Source organism: Lepidothrix coronata, unplaced genomic scaffold (assembly GCF_001604755.1).
Source record: "Lepidothrix coronata isolate B3197 unplaced genomic scaffold, Lepidothrix_coronata-1.0 Scaffold289, whole genome shotgun sequence".
Taxonomy (NCBI): Eukaryota; Metazoa; Chordata; class Aves; order Passeriformes; family Pipridae; genus Lepidothrix; species Lepidothrix coronata.
Genome location: NW_016690469.1, coordinates 184,195 through 199,155, shown reverse-complemented (window position 1 = coordinate 199,155; position 14,961 = coordinate 184,195). Strand labels below are relative to the sequence as shown.

Below are 14,961 nucleotides of genomic sequence, written 5' to 3'. Positions count from 1 at the left end.
ATTCTTCTGGGCTGCATCCCTCCATCTAAGCCAACGGCATGTTACCATGTATCTTAAATTAATAGGATATTTGCTTTTAAACTGACTAAAGCCCCTTGCTTTAAAGATCTTATTCATCTCCACTGTATTTTCCAATTTCTAAGAAAAGGAGATGAAACTTCCGCAAAGCAATGGCAAAAGCCCTTTATGAAATGCAACTTCTGTGAAAGTCAATTCATCAAAATAATGAGGCACTGTAGTGTTATGGACACACCCTTCTGCTCTGTCCTAAAAGACAAACTAGTGTGGAAATATATAATGACTATGCTTTTCTGGAAATTGCAGGAATTTTTCTCATTAGTTTTTTTCAAAATTCAGCATTATAAGGAAAGCAGGAGATACAGATTCATCAAATATTGAGAAACATCTGCTTTCTCAGTTGGAAGGCATATAATGTAATTATTGATGTAACTGATCTATACAGATGGAAGCCAATTTTTCTGCAACCCGAAGTTCTCATAAATGCTCTCAGGACTTTATCAGAGGTGAACTACTTAGATACCAGCTGAGAAGTGTAAGGCTGACATGAATGAGGAGCAATAATGTAAGAACAACAGTTTGAAAGACTAAACACTCACCTGGTTCTGACTGCCAGAATCCTCTTTTATTTCTTCTTCTGGCTGAAGATCATCTTGGTAGTTCAAGTGCTCCATTCCCTCACCATCTTCTTCATTGTTCTTGCCATTTAAATGGATACGTTCCTCTTCCTCCGCTTGGTCAACATTCTCTGTTTCTTCTGCTTCACCTTCAAAATTTTCATTTAATTTCTTTTTGTTTTCTTTCCCTTCACTTCTTTCTTTAACACTTTCCCCACTTTTCTCTCTGTTCACTTCTGGATATTCTTCTCCTTCATATGCCTCTTCTCCCCTGCCATGTTCCTCTTCTACATTTTCTTCTTCATCGACAGTTTCTGCTGGTCTCTGGTGAAAGGAAAAGGAGCAGCATTATGAGGTATTTTAAATCAGAATGCTCCATGCAATTCTGAAATATGACAGACATCAAATTCACAATTACATCTTTACTGGGGAGTAAGTGTGCTAATTTGAGGTCTGTCTACATGGACAGAAAAATATGTTCCTGTACTTACACCCCATAATACACTTTTATTCTACATTTAAAAAATGTGTTGGTGAGATTTAAATTGGGTCAATCCATTTCAACACACTCAAAAGAACTGGAATGAGCTAGATTTTATCAGTACGGCAACAGCTTACTCTGTTGCAGTTATCCCAGGTTCTCTTTCTAGCATTTAGTACATACTTGTTTGTAAAATCCTGTTACAATACAATATCGTACACCGCTAGCCCACAAACTGTTCCCCAAAAAGCATTTTACCTATGGACCAGGCCATGCCATGTCATTTGGTCCTGTTGTGCAACCTGTCTTCTTTGCATACACAGAAAAAGTAGCTAGAGAGGTGAGGCAGACCTACAAATGGTCACTTCCGTAACATCGTTCCCCTTCCCAAAGACTCCTCTGTGGAATGGCATGATTAGGATTTGTTTAACATTTGGCAGCAGTTTTTTCCCTACACAGAGTTGGAGGAACCAGACAGGAGGAACAAGATCTTGTCTCATATTATAGAAGAGTTATCAGAAACTCACTATAGATAAAGCTGCTAGCAGCATCATTTCATGGCAACCTGGAAGACTGATACACATACCATCTAGTTTTTGTCATTATTCTTCCAGTTTCAGCTTTGAAGAGCCACCTGACTATTCAGTGAACTAATGTCCACACTTGCCAAGACTACTTATGTACTTGTGCTAAGATATGAATGAAAATAAAGTGAAAAAAATCCCACAGGAGAAACAAGGTGTCTGCGTCCCACACAGCCTCATCAGACTCTAAATCTAAAGCAAACAAGCTGAGACTAATAGATTATCTCTTTATCAAAACTGTTTGGAATTTTACTGTCATTAGTAGCTCCTTTCTGCAGGCAGCTATCTGCTACAGACATGTAAGTTATGTCTTCTAAAAATTTGTTTTCCTCACTAATACTAACATTTCAAAAGAAATGCCTCATCACCTTCAATGTATTAGTAAAAGCCAGTTCAGCAAGACCAAGAATTGATTGAAGCCTCTTGATGAAACATCTTGCTCTTGCTTTAATATCCAAGTAGCAACATAAGACATTATTATGCCAGTGTGCAATGCCACATTGATACAGCTTCAAAAAGCACAAGTTATTGTGTTGTAATAATCCATAGAATGACAAATTACTAGAAATACTACATGGTTACCTGACCAGGTAAATAATGGTTCCATAAGTGATTTTTGAAGTACAGTAGTTTCTGTGTGTTTTTTATTGCAGCTTTCCTGACTCACTTTCATCTGGTAACATCAGACCGGCCTTATTACCAGTAAAATAAAAATTTAACGTGCGAAGTCTTTACAGAAACCTTCAAAGAAGGCACCATCCAAAGCAAACATGAGACAACCTTGGTAACCAGCAGCACATAAAGCAGCAAAGAATCTGTAGATTTATAAATTCTCAGAAGTTAGACATTATCTACTAATTTGTTTTCAGTCTGCTAAGGAAATTAGGAGCTCTGGATTCTGACTGGAAATAGGGGAGAGTGGGACAAATTAAACACATCAGACACCCCTAGTTAAAAGTGTGATTGCTTTTACTTAGTGACACCTGCTTGCTATGACATTACAAACACTAAATGAAGAGAGGATATGAAAAGAAGAAAAGTCAATACAGACTGTCTCAGTTAACAGTTGTAGTCTATCCAAGATATTCTAATTTCCAGCTTTTTGTTGCTGCCTGATAGTGGATACAAACTGAAGAGTACATATGCCCTTGCCTGCACTGTTTTAGTATGGTGGCTCCTTCTGGACTGCAGAAGAAATTGCATAGACTTTATGCCATAGGGTAAATCAGCATATGTATACTGATTGTTACGCTTTAACTGGTTTCACTGCTGTTGAAGTAGTCTTTAGCGTGGAAGCACAATGGATGTTTGAGGGGCAGTAACTTCCTAAAGTGCTACACTAGCTAGACTCATTTGACCTTATGTGTCTAAAATAGGTGTAGATGCAAATTTTTTAAGAGTTAAATCTGAGCAACATAGAAGACAAAGCATTATTGAATTGTACCCAGAAACTTATTGGAAGCTCACAGGGAACTGCCATGAAATAACATTCAAACTTCAACTAATTTAACTTGACCAGTCAACCTGGATTGCCTGAAAAAATTATAGTACAAAACAGGATCAGTAAAATAAATCCCATCCCTGCAAGTATAATGCTTTTATAGTAACTGAAAATTTCACGGTAGCTGAACATATTACTACAATGGTTATTACTACTACAGACAAAAATAATGTTTTCAGCTAATAATTGAAAAGTGAAATGCATTCTTCATTTAATCTCCTTTCAAGAGGCACTACAAAAGACTGGACATTTCAAACAAGTTAAAAATCAACACTGATCCAGAGGTAAAGACCTTTCACAAGGTAATCTAAAATGCAGTATGGTTCCCACTGCATGCAGAGTCATATGTAGACTTTGAAATGTGAATATGACCACAGACTATGCATATCAGAATGCTCAGCAGACCTAAGACAGGACTGTACGGAAGGAACTGAAGGCCAAAATCACCCACCAAATCATACATTTCTCTTCACATTAAAAAAAGTTTCACACTTTCTACTGAGATCTTATTGATCTACTAGCTATGCATAAATTATAATTTTCTATTTTAAGTACACCTTGGATTATTCCTCCTATAGCCAGAACTACTCATAATAAGGTTTCTAATTTTGCCTTTTGTATGGTTGAAAGAAAATAGGACATAACCTTTTTTGCATTGCTGGCTGCATCTTTTAAGTGAAGGTGATGCTTGTGCAGTTTCACAGTTGAACACATGTTAGTTAAAATAACTAGTTTTCAAACCAAACCTTCAGGAATATGAGAACAATTCTTTGCTTATCATGGACTAGCAGTAAAAAGACTCACTGACAAAAGACTTGTATATGTATATTGGAAAGCATATTCAACCAAAGGCACATAGAAAAACTGAAGTAATTCTCAACTTTATACTGGAAACATGAACCCAGCTTGCCTTCCAGAAACCTCCTGACAACTAACAGGTTGATAAGGAGCAGAGCCAATTTCATTTTGCATTCAAGAAGTATGATTGCTCGACAGTATTTTTAACCTCAGCAAAAACAGTGTGTTTTAAAAAGAAAGATACATTCTAATTACACTCATCATGCCATCATTCATTAAGAGCTACATTACCAAATGCCATCATCATTGAAAAGCAGTAAGTCAGGAAATCTTCAGACATGGAAGTGTTTGGCTTTTCCTCTAGGGATGCTAATGTGACCTCTCAGAAGGTTTATATATGACTGATACTCAAAAGTACAGTATCACAAATCATTTAAGGCAGAAATTATTTTGTACCATTAATGTAAAATGTAATTTTGCTTTATTGAAATAATTTGGAAAAGTTTACTTGGCTAATGGTCACAGCAGACAAACAACGAAGTAGACAACAAAAATCTTAATGGTCACAAATACCAGCATGAATACATCTCACAAATGCAGCAATAGGAACACTTAACTTCGATTGCACCAAACCTCTCCAGAACAGAGCTGCCCCTTCTCCTACTCAGTCAGGAATGTTTTGTAGCAGCACTGCACAGATTCCAACAGCGAAACATTTTGTTCCTGAACCAGATAGGGTTGCTAAGTGACAGCAGCCCTCTTCTATTCCACATCATTTATAAAACCCTGGCTCTTAAAAACAAGCAAATGAATAGTTAAGGGTTCAATCGTCTTACACTTCCCACATAGTTCCCACATCCCCACAAAATGCACTGTTGCTCCTGAAAGCAAAACATTTAAAGTCCAACATTTTTATGAGATGGATGCATCTTTTTCTTTCTTTTTTTTAAAACAAATGCAGCACCTGAGTCCATAGAGTCTAATTTTTCGTAATATCATAGCACCCAGAAGTCTAACTAGAATAAATGGAAACTAAAGAACTTGAAAGTGTAGAAAGTGTTCTTCCGAAAACTCCCTTCATCAGTGTCATTGTGTGTTAACTGGAAGCATACATAATTCCTAATCACAAGACACCCATGACAGAGAAGACAACATCTTTGAGTACTGCATTCTGGGATCCCCAACATAAGAGGGATACAGACCTGCTGGATCAAGTCCAGAGGAGGACCACAAAAACAATCACAGCACTGGAGCACCTCTCCTTTTAAGACAGGCTCAGAGAATTTCTAAGGAGGCCTACATGAAATCTGGAGAGGATCTTTTTACAAGAGCCTGTGGTGACAGGACAAGGGAGAATGGCCTCAAACTGAAAGAGGGCAGGGTTAGATTGGATATTAGGAAGAAATTCTTTACTGTGATGGTGGTGAAGCACTGGAAGAGGTTGCCTAGAGAAGCTGTGGATGCTCCATCCCTGGAAGTGTTCAAGGCCAGGTGGGGACTCTGAACAACCTGGTCTAGTGAATGAAAGGTGTCCCTGCCCGTGACGGGGAAGTTGAAATGAAATGATCTTTAAGGTCCCTTCCAATCCAAACCATTCTATGATTTTATGATCTGGCCATGCAATCAGATCTTTAATTTTCTAATATGTACCTATGTCAAGAATATTCTTCTCCACCTATTTCACTGACACTTATGTTTATTTTTCCCATAACATTTTGCATGTGTACATTCAAATTTCACTTCCTACAATACAGTATGATCTGCTGAGTATCTCTTTAGGTAATAAGACTGTTAAGCATTTAAAAAGAAATCCTACTGAGGCTGCAAAAATACAGAAATGATTTTTTTTCCAGAAACAGATTCTTCCATAATGAATTAAAAATGCCCCATAAGTTAAGCAATTTGAGAAACTGTCTCCACTAGGATTGCTGGATTTTTTTGAAGACAGAGGTATACAGAGAGAGGAAACTTTTTTTTTCAAATGGTATCAACACTAGTTTTAGAACAGAACTGGGTTTACAGGCTTCATTCAGAAGAAGCGAAGGCCCTCCCCCACTGCTGGCCACAGAGGCCTCTTAAGACAAGATCAGACCTTGCTGCTATAGCTTAGAAATCAGTCACCCAGTGCAGAAACAGAGGGAAGATCTCTCTTCTCATTCTGAACTGGAAGGAACCAATCAGACTAAGTTTCCCTATCTCACACAGACGAACAATAACAACATTAAGTGTAAATCAGTGGAGCTGAAAGAAGAACATGCAGTGGAAAATCTTATCTGCTGGCTTGTCAGCACTCAAAATTCATAAGGTTTAAATTACAGCTGCATCATTTGTAGCAAAATTTAAGCATAAAATGTTCTTTCTGCATGTGTTCTTTCCAAATGCCATTTTGAAGTCCTTACTAATGTAGTGCGAAATGTTTCCTCATGAAAAGTTGTAGCCCTTTTAATGAAAGAATGTATCTTCAAGCAGACAGTCTGTTTTAATGTTGAATCAATGTAAACTTTAATATTTTGCCTTTGGCAAGAGGGAAGATAAACATTCTGCTCACTGAGGTGAATCTTGGGTCTCTAAAGCAAAATGTATACTATGTAATGAAAACTGCAAATGAAAGGTGCAAGTTTTCTGCTACTGATGATACACTCCAGCCCCAGCTCACCTAGGGGAGATACACAATCTCACATCACAGCCCAGGAAATAGGGAATAATGAGTGGAGGACTCCATTAATCAGTGGACATGTCTGTAATAATGTAAAGCAAATGGCTAAGGAAAGAACCCAGAGTGTGAACATCTACAAAAAAAACCCTAAAAAGTGCCTGTTAGAAAAATTTATCATCCAATGATTTTTACAAACAAACACAGAAAGAGAGAAGGAGATGGGGATGATGAATCTGGAGGGAAAAAACCCCAAAGAGCAAAACAAAACCAAAACAGAAACAGACTCTTTCTACACAACTTACATCATAATAGCCAATATCATATACCCCATGGCAAAGCAGGCTGGCACAACAACATGCCTGAATTCCTTATAGAGGTCATGCACTGGATAACTTCATATCTTATAACACTCATGCTTACTCCACCTCCCAACAGCTCAGCATGGGAGAAGAACAACCATGCTTATGGAAAAGGATAAACCAGTGCAAACTTGCAGTGTTATTTCAATATTATTACTACAAACTGCTGCTTTTGCATTTCACAACTTACATAGAACTGAAGAAAAAGTAGTAGTTTTTTTTCTGAAAGCCTTACAAGTTATAAAAGTTTCTATCTCAGAGTTACTTTGAATATATTTACATTATTAACAGAAAATTGAAAGTAACTCACTTAATTACCATCTCCAATAAGAAACTTGTATTGTTTTGCTGCCTCACTATCAAGAATGGCAATAAAACCACCTTGTTCCCTTGTTATTTGCACAATTGATTTCATAGTCTGTCATCAGTTCCCACGAATGTTGACACAGTGATGTAAACAACCAACCTGGAGTAAGTCTGCATGTCAAAAGAAGAAACTATCCATTTTGTATTTGGAAGCTGAAGTCTCGGTACAGAATATAGAACAGAAGGGTCTGGTTTGGTTTAAGGCAAAATAGTGATTTTTTCCTCCTTGATGTTCAATTACAACTGTCAGTTAGTCTAGAGTAAAGCAAATCCTGTTCTTTTAATGTGTTTTCAGCTGGCAGACAGCATTTTATAGAGCAGGACATAAGCGAATGTCTAGCCAGTATTACACTAAGCTTAGTTAATGGCTAATCTGGCATTTGTTCAACTGTGTACTTCAAACAGCAAGACAGAGAAGGTGCATAAAAAGAAAAAAAGACGAAGCTCTATCTTCACCACCTCATTTATGTTCCTGATGGAAATGATAGCCTATTAGAAGTGTCAGCATTCTAGTGAAAGCTGGCATGTAAATATTTATGCATTATGCAAGATAGTCAAGCCCTGACTGGCTGTCCTTTTCCATATTTCTAGCAATAACAGAAACTGTAGTACAGATAAGAAAAAGCTGTAAAAGCTTTACAACATGGAATTTAAAACAATTTTAAATGGTCATTAATAAGAACCTGAACATGTACAACGCTAAATGCTTCCAAGGTTTGTGTGACCTCAGTTATCAGGGAATAAAAAATACTCCGTGCTGCTCAGAAGGACACAGCTTCTTGCCAGATTACCTAGGAAACTGTACATGAAGTTTTAATGTTATAACTAAACCATGGCTTGAGTTGCAATAAATTTTGGTGCTTTGTTTGGCTTTTATGAAAATATGAAAATTAGATTATTCATGGTGCATGACTGATTTTTTATCTTTGTTTTTTTTCCCTCAAACACACCTGCTTCCAGTTCCTTGTCCAGTAGCAAAATCTGTTGGAAGCAGTTGAAAAATATTTCCATTTTAGGATGATGAATGGACCTTGGTACATGAGCTTAGATGTATCAAGCAAGGTCTGAGCACTGCAAGCTTGCCAGCACATCTGATGCTTACTGGCAACTGTATCAACAGTTCCACTGCCAAACACAGAAGTGGTAGCAGAGAGTTAACTATTCCCCCCTCCCTAGGGATGGTCAGCATGCGCTGACCGAGGCAAACTGGTCAGACACATGGCAGAATGGGCAGCGCTATTGCCTGTACTGTAGGATCTCTGTAGAGAAGTAAGGCAGCTGTCTCCAGGGTTGGATTTCATATGAATTGCAGTCAGCCTAAAAACTAAGGCCTGACAACCCAAATTACACTGTCAAATGTTTTAGTCTACCCAGAGGAATTCTTTACGCACCTTCAGAGGCCAATAAACAGGCTAATCACTTCTCAATTTGATTATTACACTGCCAAGATCAGGGCAGGATATGCTTCAGGATGTCATAAGAAACAAAGATTAAGACAAGAGGCAGCATGTTCTTCCCCAATGTCAGTACTATCAGTGCAACACTGCACATCCCAATTATCACAACACCTCACAAGGACAACTTCAATTTACAGGGCTGATGAGCCCAATGGTGTTTAGCATATAAGTCTCTGAGGGTGGGGCTGGTATTTGCTGTAAAAAGACACAGCTGTAGCATTTCTTATATCAGGGACCAGGACAGTCATGCTCTTGTTGCCTCTTTCTATCACCTGATTCGTGTGTCTTCAAGAACAACGTCTATAAAATAGCTGAGTAACACTTCTTCCCATTAAAGTGAATAAATCATGAGAAAGATCCATTTTAGAAAAAGGAGCCTAAAATAAAACGGAGGGATCCATTACTTTTTTTTAGATGGTATGCTGTCATTCTTCAAAATGTCTAGAAAGGTCATAAAATGTCTAATTTCCCCTCAGGTATTTTTTTAAAAAGCAGAAGACAAGCTAAATGTATATATGTCTAGTATTCTTTTACCCAGTACAAATAGAGGGCAGTGGTCTCCAAAAAGTTTAGATACCATACCCATATCAGTAAAATCTTTTTGAGTATGAATCACCAGTATGTGTTTGTTTATTTATTTATAAATTGTGTACAGCTGAAGTTCTAACATTTCTTTCTGTATCCCAGTGGAGTGTCTTGCACACCCTCTGGGCTGTGCACATTCCACTTTGAAGACTACTGCTCTAGAGATCATCTACACCAGTGTCTATTGCATTGGCTTCAAAGCAAAAAAAAATTGTTTATCGTTACTAAAACTAAACTATCTGGTTTAGATTTAATATCATTCAAGACAAAGATTCCCCACTCTCTTTGAACAGGAAAGTGCTTACAGTTCTCTCTGTTGGAAAGACGTCCAATTAGAATTTGCCTTGCTGTAAGTTTTGACCATTGCCTCATCCTTTTGTTGTGCAACACAGAGAAAAGCCTGGCTCCATTTTCTCTGCCTGCTCCATCTGTAGCTTCAGAGAGCAGTTTGATCTGTCTCCTTCCATGACATCATCTGTGTTACTGATGAACATGTTAGAAGTCTCAGATCCAGTAACAAACCTTGAGGACCACCATCCATAAAAAGGTGCCAGTTAAATCTCAACCAGCTAACGTTTTAAGTCTCACCAAACCAGCCAGTTTCTCATCCACCTTGTAGCCCATAAATCCAGCCCCTACATCCCTTAAGGATATCTTCCTCACCAAATCTACCATGCTTCTTCCAATTTCTCCTACAAATATGGAAGTCTACACTGAAGGCAAGATAAATGACAATAACTGCACTCCCTTCACCCACAGAGACAGTCATTTCATCACTAAGGCAATGAGGTTGGTAAAGTATGATTTCTCCATAGTAAATCCACGTTGATTATTCCCAATCACATGCATTAGTTTCCATTCATCAACAGGCTTTGGCCTGCATATCCAGGCAATGTCTCTATAATGCTCTTTAACAGTCCATCCCCTCTCCTCTCTCTTTTAGTATGAAGTCAGAAGTCCTCTGTTCAAATTGACCTCCTGTTATGCCTGCTTGTTTCCTTGCACAATGGGGATAGTTCTTGTGCTCTGAGGAAGATTCCCCCAGAAATCACCCAGACTTCCCATACTTCTCTGCACTTCAGGGCAGCCTCACACAGGATCCTGCCTGCCAGTTTCCTAGTCAAGCCAAAGTCAACTCTCCTGAAGTCTAGGATTTTTATTTCGTTGTTTTCCATCCCCACTTTCTTCAGGGCCTTTATCATCTCATGGCCAGTGCAACTTAGGCTGCGACTATCACATCTCCAACCAGTTTCTACTTATTCATGAGTAGCAAATGCAGCAGAATACCTCTCCTAATCACGTCTTTTATTACCTACATCAAAAAACTGTCTCCAACACACTCCAGAAATCTCCTGGATTGTTTATGCTCCATCGGATTGCCCTGAGTAATCAAAGTGTATTTACAAACTATTATCTCTAACTCACTCCCATTTGTTTACAGTCTCAGATTAACAACCATTCCTCAGTACTGAGCTGACCCCCAGAAAGTCAGAATGCAACAACTTGTGGACTGGAAAAAAAGTTGAACAAGTTGGCAAATTCCTAAAAACACATAAGATGAAAAAGCGGGCTGTCTTGTGAGCAATTCATTAGCATAAAAAAAAGGTAGTTTTTCAGTAAATAACTTGAGCAGTTCTACTCTCCACTTCATTGGAATAAGCTTCAACTTACCTATTTCCTGTATTATTTCAGTTCACAGGAGTTTCTTTTAAAAACAAATTAAAGTAAAACAAAGGGGATATAATCTTATTTCTAGTTATCAAGACCTGTTTATTGCACATAAGTCTTAGGATTAAAAAATTGGCCAGCTAAGTACCATATTGCTCCAACAAAAGAAAGTGCTGTCAGCTTTAACAAAAATCAGATAAATGCATGCCTGTTTTTGGTTCAGGACTGGAGGAATACTGCTTTACCAGTTTAAAGAGACTGCAATTCAGGTGAATCTATTTGGTAGATTGTAACAGCAGGGATTCTCTAAGGCTCTATAAGGGCACTCAGAGCAGTTCTAAAGCTGATGAAAAGGTAACTGACATTTGACATATTAACAGAGAAAGGAAGATTTGCTAAAGCTTCCATAAAAGAAGATGTATCATTGAGCTTACAGTCATCCCCACAGAATTATGCTGTACACTTGAAAGAAATTGAGGAAAGAAAAACAACACACAATCTGTAACCCTAAAAAAAAAAAAAAAAATAAAAAAGACACTTATTTAAAGCTCAATCAATACCTGGTCCAGTGGAACTTCTACAAGAGTATCTTCATCTTCCTGCACTTCAACTGCCCCCCAGGTTTCAGACCCCTCTTCTCTGGCTTTGTAAATATCTTCACCTACAATGGGAAGGATACAGAGTAGAAAGAAGTGAAGTCCAATGGTGACACTGTGTGGCTCAACTACTGAACTGCATATTCAATTTTGCTTCTGAGAACATGTTTCTGAGCTGACCCATTATACAGTTCTTTTAAGGAAGACTTCAATCGCCCATCATTTACAAGTTTTTTTTCCTTTTAACAATAAATACATACTACACCATTTGGGGAAAGAAGAAGGAAAGGTAAAAGGAAAGGGAAAGGGAAAGGTAACAGGGACTGAACAAAGCCCTGGATCTGAAGTTCTTTCACTTCTGGCAAAGGTTTAGAGTGAATCTGACCATAATACATTACAACAACAACATATTACTTCTGTTTCTACAGTCAGTTATAGTACCCTGTAGTAATTAACCTTATAACATACATCTATCAAAAATTTCAGGCTCTGAATCAGCAACAAACATGCTGAATCAGGACAGGATTAAAAGGCTAAAATTAATAGAAACAGCTGGGATTAGTGCTACTAGTGCTACTCCCCACCCTTGCATACATGCAAGTAGAATTATGGTTGAAACTCCACATCCACATTAGAAAAACAACTACTCCTAGGTAACAAGGTTTAATGGTTACAACTATATTCAATTTAGTTTAAGTAATTTCTTTCCCCTAAGTGTAAGTAGTAACTAAGGGTCTTTGAAGTTTCCAATACAGGTCTTAAATTATCAGCTAACTAGGAAAGCGAAGATTGGTACGTACAGAAAACAATTTCCAAGTGACACATGTTCTTCTCTCCCTTCCCTTTAACTGAAAACAGCCTAGAAACTAAAAGCACATGTTACTTCAAATCATCTCTCTCCATCTACCTAGGAAAGATGGATGGTCCTAAGCTAATGTGTCCATATCCAACAAAATATGTAACTACAATAAGAATGAGGAAAAAATATTTCTGCTGGTTTTGATTGCCTCTTAGTTCTTCATAAAAAGATGTGAACTTGATAATATCAACTAACCGTGCAAATTGATCTACATTGCTGGACACTTAAATAAACAGCTCCAGTGTAGAACTGAACCATTCACAGAACAACTGAAGAGAAAAAAATAATAGACATAACCCCAAATCTTAGAAAAATCCAGAGTTCATCTGCATAAAAAATCAGCACTGACTACTCTGGAAGTTAGTTTTCCAGTTACTTTCTCAACACTATGAGAGCCAAGGAAAGAGTTTACCCTGGGAACAAAATTCTGAGGCAAACCACTGCAAAGGGCTAACTGGAGGGGAGGTGCCAACATATACATAAAAGTCTACTGACAAGCCACTGACCAGAGCACCAGAAATGAAGGTCGTTCTCACAGCCTGAAATAAAGAGGCAGAAATGAGGGAGTCTATGGAACATTGCAGTGATATTCCAAAGTGTTATTGCTGGCTGCATCTTAGGAGAGAGATTTTTCTGATGGACATAGCCACTTGAGTTCCTGAGCATGAATCCTACTGAAGCCTTCTCACCCCACTCAAAGATCTATGCTATCGTTCTAGCATGTTCTGTTGAAACCAAGGACATCCAATATTTACTAGCAGCATGATATATCTTGGACGATCTACCTGCACATATCTCATTACAGATTGACAAGACTTGTTTGGGTTTTTTTTTGAAAAAATCACCAATAAAAATACAGCATGGTTGAGAGCAACAACAAAATACATCTGAATGGGTGCTACCTGTACTTTTTCAAATAATCAATGCACTTCACATTTCCCATTTTTCTGAGCTCTCTAAGGGACAGAATGTTCTGTTTCCCTTACCTGATATTATCATCATTGCCTCGCATCATAGACATTTGATTGAGTTATAGATCTCCACTATATCCTGAGAGGAAAATGTAATGAGTTTCTTAAAAGCCACCACGATGATTCTCCTAATTCAAGACTTTCCCTTAAGACCAAAGGAAAAAACCTTGTCCTAGATTCCTTGGGCTCACTGAAATACAAAAAGTTAACTCAGTGTCTGAAAGAACTGCATTTAATATCACCATCATTCCATTTAGACTTGTAATAACACTTTCGCCTTCAATGTCCCCAAGTCTTTCAACCAAAATGGAGATTGTTTGGCCTCTAGAGGTAAAATTATTTTAGTGCAGAGGCAATTCTCGTCAGGTTTTACTCCAGCAGGGCACAAGAAGAAGTATAAGGGAGATGAACAAGTGTTGGCCCTGGAGGCCAAATCTACTCAAGAGCTGAGGATTCTCAATTTTAAAGCATTTCTTCTTAGAAGAATAGATAAGCCTCAGGGCTATGCTGAACAACCCAAGGAGACAGACATACAGTATTTTCAAAAAACTTAATCATGAAACCAGGATGGAGCAAGAGAGAGGGAAGAAGACTGTAAGTTTCAGTAAGGAACTATATTTCTCATTTAAAAGAGAGTGCTGAGAAAGGTAATAGCAGGGGGATTTCAACAAGCAAAAACTGAAATCTCCATGGAATTTCCTCCAAGCACTTTCTAATAGGTGCTTGCTCAGAAAGCTGGTCATAAATGAAAAGAAATTAGTTGAAAATAACCCTGAACAACATTGCAGCATCTCTCACGGTTACTGCTGTTCATTGTCTTGCACAGAAAGCACTCTAAAGTGAAACAGCATTCCTGTTCTTTCACAGAGTAAAAATATTATTTAAGGAAAATAAAAAATTTACAACAAAAGGGAAATTAATTATTTACCTCTTCACAAACATAAGAGAATGGAAAGCAAATGTCTAAAATAAATGTATCATTAACAGTCGAGGAAGGAAAAAAAACACTTAGGTCTGAAATGTGCTAAAACAAGTGAAATAAAAAATTACATTAACTGAAATTGTAGCACTTGAACAAATAAAAAATTCCAAAGAAAATGGCAAGGATAGGACAAACACTCTAGTCTTGTTATGAAAAGTGAAAAGAAATACAAAAATTGCAAAATAATTTATATCAAATTAACTCGATTAAATGGATCATTAAGAAAATAGCTTAAAATGTAAACATCGTTTGTGTTGCTACTCTACTTCAGCCAGAAGTATTTACACTTTATGCATGTGAATCTACAAGTATCTGGAGGAGGGCAGCTGAGTGAAAGGCCAACACATTACTTGTTTATGTGATTCTGTGTCAAGATCTTGTCAGCAGGAGTTTGCAGGCCGCATTAATCACTATTATCAGTGCTCTGAGTTATTCCCAAGGAAATGTGTCAGTTTGGGTAACT

At 37.7% G+C, this 14,961-nt stretch overlaps 1 protein-coding gene across 1 annotated transcript in view; it reads right to left on the bottom strand.

Moving 5' to 3' along the window:
• DCDC2 (doublecortin domain containing 2) overlaps nucleotides 1-14,961 on the bottom strand; it is a 59,628-nt gene that overhangs the window by 1,596 nt on the left and 43,071 nt on the right. Inside the window, exons 8-9 of the mRNA XM_017836955.1 lie at nucleotides 11,651-11,751; nucleotides 618-959 (exon numbers count right to left, since the gene is read on the bottom strand). Of these exons, the coding sequence (XP_017692444.1) occupies nucleotides 618-959; nucleotides 11,651-11,751 (443 nt within the window). The remainder of the gene's footprint in view (nucleotides 1-617; nucleotides 960-11,650; nucleotides 11,752-14,961) is intronic.